Source organism: Coregonus lavaretus (genome assembly GCF_964263955.1).
Source record: "Coregonus lavaretus genome assembly, chromosome: 20".
NCBI lineage: Eukaryota > Metazoa > Chordata > Actinopteri > Salmoniformes > Salmonidae > Coregonus > Coregonus lavaretus.
Genome location: NC_140007.1, coordinates 31,946,252 through 31,955,276, shown reverse-complemented (window position 1 = coordinate 31,955,276; position 9,025 = coordinate 31,946,252). Strand labels below are relative to the sequence as shown.

General features: G+C 43.5%; 1 protein-coding gene across 2 annotated transcripts in view; it reads right to left on the bottom strand.

The window, feature by feature from the left end:
* Nucleotides 1-2,737: 2,737 nt before the first annotated feature.
* Nucleotides 2,738-9,025, bottom strand: part of LOC311148328 (ubiquitin-conjugating enzyme E2 variant 1) — a gene marked incomplete at its 5' end in the record, with an annotated part of 53,792 nt that continues 47,504 nt past the window's right edge. Inside the window, 4 exons of one of the 2 annotated variants that reach the window (XM_084185260.1) lie at nucleotides 2,738-4,357; nucleotides 4,975-5,100; nucleotides 5,683-5,831; nucleotides 8,824-8,881. In XM_084185260.1, the coding sequence (XP_084041386.1) occupies nucleotides 4,211-4,357; nucleotides 4,975-5,100; nucleotides 5,683-5,831; nucleotides 8,824-8,881 (480 nt within the window). In that variant the 3' untranslated portion in view covers nucleotides 2,738-4,210. Of the gene's footprint in view, nucleotides 4,358-4,974; nucleotides 5,101-5,682; nucleotides 5,832-8,823; nucleotides 8,882-9,025 lie in introns of those variants that run through there. The other variant, XM_084185261.1, reaches the window with a different exon arrangement.

Below are 9,025 nucleotides of genomic sequence, written 5' to 3'. Positions count from 1 at the left end.
CATTTTTAGTCATTTAGCAGACTTACAGTTAGTGAATACATATATATATATTTTTTTATACTGGCCCCCCGTGGGAATCGAACCCACAACCCTGGCGTTGCAAACGCCATGCTCTATCAACTGAGCTACATCGCTGCCGGCCATTCCCTCCCCTACCCTGGACGACGCTGGGCCAATTGTGCGCCGCCCATGAGTCTCCCGGTCGCGGCCGGCTGGGACAGAGCCTGGATCACCACTGGTGTTGTGTGTACTGTCCCTTTAATGAGATGACAAGTGCCTGGATTAGGACCTGTGCCGCTTCCTGTGTAAGGCAGGGTCGTACTCTCCGAATGTTGTAGAGCATGAACCTACAGGATCGGGTCACCGCCTTGATGTTAGCGGAGAACGACAGGGTGTTGTCCAGGGTCACGCCAAGGCTCTTCACACTCTGGGAGGAGGACACAACGGAGTTGTCAACCGTGATGGCGAGATCATGGAACAGGCAGTCCTTCCCCGGGAGGAAGAGCAGCTCCGTCTTGCCAAGGTTCAGCTTGAGGTGGTGATCCGTCATCCATACTGATATGTCTGCCAGACATGCAGAGATGTGATTCGCCACCTGGTTATCAGAAGGGGGAAAGGAGAAGATTAGTTGTGTGTCGTCAGCGTAGCAATGATAGGAGAGGCCATGTGAGGATATGACAGAGCCAAGTGACTTGGTGTATAGGGAGAATAGGAGAGGGCCTAGAACTGAGCCCTGGGGGACACCAGTGGTGAGAGCACGTGGTGCGGAGACAGCTTCTCGCCACGCCACTTGTTAGGAGCGACCGGTCAGGTAGGACGCAATCCAAGAGTGAGCCGCGCCGGAGATGCCCAGCTCGGAGAGGGTGGAGAGGAGGATCTGATGGTTCACAGTATCAAAGGCAGCAGACAGGTCTAGAAGGACAAGAGCAGAGGAGAGAGAGTTAGCTTTAGCAGTGCGGAGAGCCTCCATGACACAGAGAAGAGCAGTCTCAGTTGAATGACCAGTCTTGAAACCTGACTGGTTTGGATCAAGAAGGTCATTCTGAGAGAGATAGCAAGAGAGTTGGCTAAAGACGGCACGCTCAATAGTTTTGGAGAGAAAAGAAAGAAGGGATACTGGTCTGTAGTTGTTGACATCAGAGGGATCAAGTGTTGGTTTTTTGAGAAGGGGTGCAACTCTCGCTCTCTTGAAGACGGAAGGGACATAGCCAGCGGTCAAGGATGAGTTGATCAGCGAGGTGAGGTAAGGGAGAAGGTCACCGGAGATGGTCTGGAGAAGAGAGGAGGGGATAGGGTCAAGCGGGCAGGTTGTTGGGCGGCCTGCCGTCACAAGTCGCAAGATTTTATCTGGAGAGAGAGGGGAGAAAGAAGTCAAAGCATAGGGTAGGGCAGTGTGAGCAGGACCAGCAGTGTCATTTGACTTAACAAACGAGGATTCACTTTGTAAATGCTGAACTTTGAATATAGGATTGCCTCCTTTTGATGGATACTATTCCCTCTGATATTACTTCATAAGGAGCATAATAATTGTTATATTGTACCTGATAAGATCAATAAACTACCCACCTTAATTACTAACCACGTCCCCATCCACAGTTTTTATGCGAGTAAAGTCATAACGTAAAAAATATATATATCACAACAGCTATCGTAGTGTTGCCAACTTAGCGACTTTGTCACTATATTTAGCGAGTATTCAGACCCCTCTAGCGACACATTTTCAAAAAAGCGACTAGCGACAAATCTAGCAACTTTTTCTGGTGTTATTGGAGAATTTTGGAGACTCTGACGTGAAAGCACGTATCATTCTTACTCTTCTCAACCAGCAGCAGGTGCAGCCGGGGCCCACCCCCGTGACCCCAGTCCCAAAGCACAGCAGACCCTCCCAGCTGCAGTCAGAGCAGGAGTTGTTCACCCCTCCGCGACCAGACTGCAAATGAATCGCGCATGCAGGAAGTCGCCACTGGCTGATCCCGCCCTGGCTTACATTCAGGGCGGGATGTAAATGTAGGGTGTTTTTTACTCACTTTTTGTTCTCTCCCACGACGTAATTCCTCTCTCCTACAGCGTCCATCACAATTACATGCACATGGCAAATTATGCAAATTAGATGATGACGTCATTTAACGACTTTTAGTACAGCCAATAGCTACTTTCCTTACTGAGGAGTTGGCAACACTGCAGCTATTGAAACAGAAGTTTCGGTACAATTTTATAAATGCAGACAGATCATTCGTTCGTTTGAAAAGCTGGGATCTTTTTGTATCGGTCAAATTAATTATGTGAGAAATGGCGGTGGAAACGACATTATGCGCAAATGTTGGCTGGAACCTTATATTGATATAAGAACTATCATATCGAAGTACATTTGGAGTCACGCGATGATATGGATTTGTGGTCCTCCCACTAGGACTCGTTAAACTATGCAGTATATTAGGCTACAGATGAAAAAATGTATGAACTTCACAGGGTGGTAAAAGTGCACGGTGATCTTGATGCTCCATTCCAATAAATATCGAGGGCCTTACTCTGGTAACATGATGATCGATGCTTGACTGCCGTTTAACAAAAACATTCTTGCTCTTATCCATAATAATCTCATTATGTAGACTAGCCTACCTGCACAGTATTTGCCAGCTGTTGGCAAGTGCCAAGACCAGACTAGGCACATTTGCTATTTAATGCAAACGTTTTTGAGAAAACTATGAGTAGAGTTGAAAATGCAATGGAAACACACTGAACTTTAGATTTTTATTCGGTACATGAAAACTTAAGCGAAAAAGTACATTTTGTGTGCACTACGTCATCACCCACTGATTTTTATCCACAACAAGTCAATTTGGTGGAAACACACCACTGGTGTGAACATTTTCTTTATGTGGATTGTAGAATATTCGCATGAAAATCTCTAGCCAATTTGATGGAAACCTAGCTAGTGATAGGGAAATATTCAGAAGACTGGTCACCCTATGATATTTACTGCATGTTTGGTAAGATCACTAAACGGGAACAGACAAACACTATACATAAGATCCCGTACAGACCAAGATAGTGTAAAAGTACAATCAATGTAGTTCCATAACCCATACTGACAGCGTATGAATGGCAAACTCAATGACACTAGCATTCTGAGACAAACATGGGAAATGCCTGCAGGGGGTTAGAACCATTGGAATCTAGACACTATACATACGTGTAAATGCATGATGCAAGAATTATGATAGGAAAGGGGAAGAAAACAACCTTATCATAAAGTTGTAAAGAAGACAGGACTATTGGTCAATTCTACTCTCCAACTAAGGACCAAAAGAGGTAGCCAATTCATTCAGAGGTTGTTAGCTTAAATGGTTGCAGGTTTTCTGGTGTGTGAATCCTTTCAGATGACAACTGTTATTATTATATTGTGTTTTACACCCAATGACACTTATGAACTAAAAATATTGTATTGTATAAGAGGCTAAATATCAGTGGTTGCCTCGGTCATGGCCATGTGAGTGTTGACTAAGGTGACAGCTTGAAGGGCTTACTACTTCAGGCATCTTGCTATAAGCTGCTGCAGTCACATGCATTTCCAGTGGAGGCCGTAAATAAATTGCTATACAAGTTACACATGCACAAAGCCCAAAAAAACACTCAAGAAATATTTGCACATATTTGTTGGGTCAAGCTCTCTTAATCAATGGGGAGGTAAATTGACTGGTTGAACTTTATGTTTAGAACCTGATAAGAAAAATGTATCTAACTTATATCTTGCACTGAACAAAATCCACAAATACCAGCATAATTGCTGGGGGGTTTTCTCTATTACAAAAAGGCAGCACACAACATGTACACTCAATAAGATTATTTATGTTATTGTACAATCTGCATTTATAACAAATAATAATAAAAAAAGATTAGTAAGATGTACAGTATTCGAATGATCAGGTCTGGTGTGGACCGATGACTAAGCCTACCTAGTCTTCTCTAGTCCAACCAGAGCTCCAGTGATGAAAGGGGAGGGGCCAGGGCCTGAGAATGTCGCATATAGAAGTGTTTGCTTGTTCGTGTGTGTCTGCATACGTGTGTTTGCACACACGTACGTCCCTATGTGTGTGCGCTTGAGTGTTGGCTGGCAAATTAATGAAAATAAGGAGGGAGGTGGTGGATGGGAGGAAAGGATGAACGCAAACAAAAGAGGGAAAAGGAGAAGGAGAGTAGTAGCATGGGCTCAGTTGGTGTAGATCTGGCCCTCTGGTGGCTGGGGGAGCTTCATGTTCTCCTTGCACATCATGAGCCGTCTGAGCTCCTGCAGGACCACACGGATACTGTAGGAGTTCTGCCACTTGGCCAGTGCAGACACTGCTCGTGTGTCAACCTGCAGGACAGGGAACAATGGAAGGAGAGAAACATTACATCACACCTCAATCACACTCTCACAAAACATGACTCGCAACTCTCTATATATATTTTGTAGGAATATCATGGTTGGCTTAAGTACTGGTTAGTTGTGACAAACATTATATTCAAAAAAAAAAATTGCTACATAACCTGGCAAAAATAGTTCATTTTTGTATGGATATAAAATGTAAATATAAAAAGTATACATAAATGCAACCTCTGGAATAGCCTATCCTGCGGAACCTACATCCTATACGATCATGCAGAACTACATTTAGTATGTTCAAGCAAAGTATTGCCGTCTGAAATGTCACATGCAATAAGAGTCCATTGACATTTCCTCAGTCTAATGTGACCTAAACATAGTAGGCATTACCAGTCATCCAACTGCATGTTAGCCCTGCACTGAAATCCATATCTTATTATAGGAGCCAGGGGCAATTTAATCAAGTCACTCACTTCAATAAAAAATCAAATCCTTAAACATACCTACAAAAAATATCTACAACACAAATGAGACTGTGAGTATTAGCTATTTTACAACATCTTTCTTCACAGATTGAAACATTTTGAAGGACAAACAGATTTACATACCACACCATTGGAGTTGTGCACACCATTCAAGTTTATCTTAGTCACAAATCTGACAAACGGTGGTGCCTCTGGATATCTGGGCCCACATTCAACCTTCAGACTGTACATCCTATTTTCATAGATTGTCTGAAAAATGACATACAAAGACATCAGTGAGAATGGGTTTAGCATTATGTTTATAGCTCCACCTTGCCCCTTTGATAGGCTAGGTCAGGTCAGGGGTGTCAAACTCAAGCCGCATTCGGTCTTCACCGAGGTCCGGAGGGCCGTACATATAATCAATTTTATTTCCTTGCAGGCAAACATTAGCAAAAAATAGTCCTCTATCCATTGCTTTTGGAATTTTAAATGCTCCCCGACAGTCCAACTTTTGTTTCGATGACTGTTAGCAAGCTGGACAGAATGAATGCAGGTCCATTGTAAGTTCTTTACAGTTTCGATTTGGATTTAGTCATTTCAATATCGATTAAGATTGTCCCCCGCAAATATACATTTACTGACAAACAATATTGCATTCTTTGTTTTATCAAACCCACGGGCCGTATGATTGACACCCCTGGGCTAGGTGGAATTTTTGACATATTGATTACACCTGTCCAATCCTCTCAGACCTCCACAAGTGCCTAGTGGGGTAGGTACTAAGGGTTGTTTCTGGACAAGGCCAGTGAGCCAAACTTGGTGGCCTGTGAATCAGAGTAGCCGACTCACCCTAGGAGGGCCAATGATCATCCCTCTCCATCTTGTTAAGGTCATGTCCTCATCATCTTCCAAGCCCCAGCTCACTGTCCCATCCCCCACACCTTTCTGGCCTTCTTCCAGCTCTTCAAGCAGCCGGAAGTTACGAGGAACCTTAACGCCTGTTTAAGTGTGCGACACACAAGCACAGAAAACAGAAATGATTGAAATACCACACAAGACAAAACAAACAGTATATCCCATTAAGTGTACAAAACATTTTCATACATCTTTTCAGCTCTTTCCATGACAGACTGACCAGGTGAATCCAGGTTAAAGCTATGATCCCTTATTGATGTCACTTGTTAAATCCACTTCAATCAGTGTTGATGAAGGGGAGGAGACAGCTTAAAGGATGTTTAAGCCTTGAAACAATTGAGACATGGATTGTGCATGTGTGCCATTCAGAGGGTTTTTGGGCAAGACAAAATATTTAAATGCCTTTGAACGGGGTATTGTAGTAGGTGCCAGGTTTGAGTGTGCCAAGAACTTCTGTTTTTTTCATGCTCAACAGTTTCCCGTGTGTATCAATAATGGTCCAACACCCAAAGGACATCCAGCCAACTTGACAACTGTGGGATGCATTGGAGTCAACATGGGCCAGCATCCCTGTGGAACGCTTTCGACACCTTGTAGTCCATGCTCCGACGAATTGAAGCTGTTCTGAGGGCAAAAGGGGGTAAAACTCAATATTAGGAAGCTGTTCCTAATGTTTAGTACACCCAGTGTATATGTCAGAAGATACACACCAGGGCAAACTTTTTGATTCTTCTATAGCACCCTTTGAATACAAGTTAGTGGTGGCAACTATTATACATTACATTTACATTTTAGTCATTTAGCAGACGCTCTTATCCAGAGCGACTTACAGTTAGTGAGTGCATACATTATTTTAATTTTCATACTGGCCCCCCGTGGGAATTGAACCCACAACCCTGGCATTGCAAACGCCATGCTCTACCAAATGAGCTACATCCCTGCCGGCCATTCCCTCCCCTGGACGATGCTGGACCAATTGTGCACCGCCCCATGGGTCTCCCGGTCACGGCCGGCTGCGACAGAGCCTGGATTCGAACCAGGATCTCTAGTGGCACAGCTAGCACTGCGATGCAGTGCCTTAGACCACTGCGCCACTCGGGAGACTTATAGATGCACTTGCCAGGTTGTGTCTGTTTTTTGATGATTGCAAGCCATTCAAGATGAGGGATGGGCTAACTGACAGTAAAACCAGTCGAGCGTGTGCCACTGACCAGCCATTGGTCACATCATCTGTCCATCACACCTGTACCTGGTCCATTGACAAATAGCCTAGCAGTAGCCAATACGAGACTGCTATAAAGCCAGATTCCGCTTCCTACCAGTCTACCCACATGTACATATTACCTCAACTAGCCGGTGCCCCCGCACATTGACTCTGCACTGGTACCCCCCTGTATATAGCCTCCCTACTGTTATTTTACTTCTGCTCTTTTTTTCTCAACACTTTTTCATAAAAAAATGCATTGTTGGTTAAGGGCTGTAAGTAAGCATTTCACGGTAATGTCTACACCTGTTGTATTCGGCGCATGTGGCAAATACAATTTGATTTGATTCCTTCAAGCAGCTCCAGAGAACGGCTGTTGTTCATAAACATCTGAACTGCACTCAACATCTGTCCATAAACCTGTAGATAGGCCTACAGAAGTTAGCTGGTGAGAGTTTCGCATGAGACAAGTTATGAGTATAGCACAGGGCAACAGTGCATCACAAAGTTATTAGTGGGTTACACGCGGCTCCTTAGTGAGTTTGATATTGGGTCCAGAGGTGAGCAATAATTCAGGGCAGATTTAGTGAGTCGACCCATTTACACTGAGCTTCTAGGAATGATCCGCTAAATTCCCAGTCTAGGTTATCTGGTCGGTCTGAATGGGGTATATGTGTGGCATTTACCTGCCATTTTACCTATTACAGCATTACTACTTGTTTTGTTTTTGGCAATAATACTGATTGTTACTGTACAATAAGACTTTGCAGCTGTTTAACATCATTTATTTGTCTGTCTTTATAGAGACCACTCTGCATCAATTACCCCACTATCACTGCCCAATGTAATTACAATAAAGCCGCTGACTATTTTGAGTTTTTCATTGATTAAAGTATATAGCTACAGTAGCTAGCTAGCTAATTCAAACGAACGTTACTGGCCTTTATTATTAGAGTACAAATTGGAGGCGTGGATTGACGTAATGTGGACGGTAAAAGCAATCCGGATAAATGTGTGGGTTGCTAACTAGCCAATTCTCGCTAGTTAACGTTTGCTATTTCAGTTCATTGGTCAAAACGGGTCTGGCCTAAATTCAGATGAGTGAGCTAACGTTAGCTAGATGATTGATCGCATTAGAAAGCTGATATTGCCATCTTGCCAAGGTAAGCTAGATAGTTAGCTAACTAATACAAGTCAAATGAATGTGACTGACAAGTTAGCTAAAGTTAGATCACGAAATCACTACAGTAACCAATCGAGTCGTTATCTGACTAGTTAACTACGCTAGCAAACCAGCGAACAACAAATAGCTACTAGTAATGTAGCTAACGTGTCCTGACAACATGCAACACAAGCCAGCCAGTTCGAGCTGTTCCTGCGACTAGCTAATAATGGACATGGCTGGTAGCTTTCTTGCCAATGACGTTCTGGCTGCGGAAGCTAGAAGCTAGCTAACAGGCTAAAAACAACGCTTGATGAATGACGCGGCATTTGATCAGTCGACACAGGTTGACGAGCTATTTTGCCATGTCAACGGAGTTAGATTTAGCATTAAATATATGGGTAACTATGCATGGAGAGGTTTTCCAACGGAATTTGCCATGTCATGTTAGCTTCAATTCACTAGAACTTGCAAGAAAAAAAGCCTTGTCAGCTGGCAGATAGGTGATAGCTAACTTAGGTAGCTGGCCGCTAACTTAGGTAGCTGGCACTATACATAGCCATGTTTTGGTCAAATAAGCAGTACTTGAGCATTTCTGGAAAGTATATTGTAACATGGAACGCATATACACTATCAGCAAACGCTTCTTTGAATTTTACACGAAATTAGTAATGTGCTAACTAGTCATTTATTTAGCTGAACCGTTTACCTGATCCGGCGGCGACCGCCATCTTGTCACTTAATAGCGGGAGCGCGCACGTAAGCATGGTTGGGAGCGGAGAGATGGGAACGCGCTTGCTTGAGGTTAATTGATAATAATAATAATAATAATAATAATAAGCCATTTAGCAGACGCTTTCATCCAAAGCGACTTACAGTCATGCGTGCATACATTTTTGTGTATGGGTGGT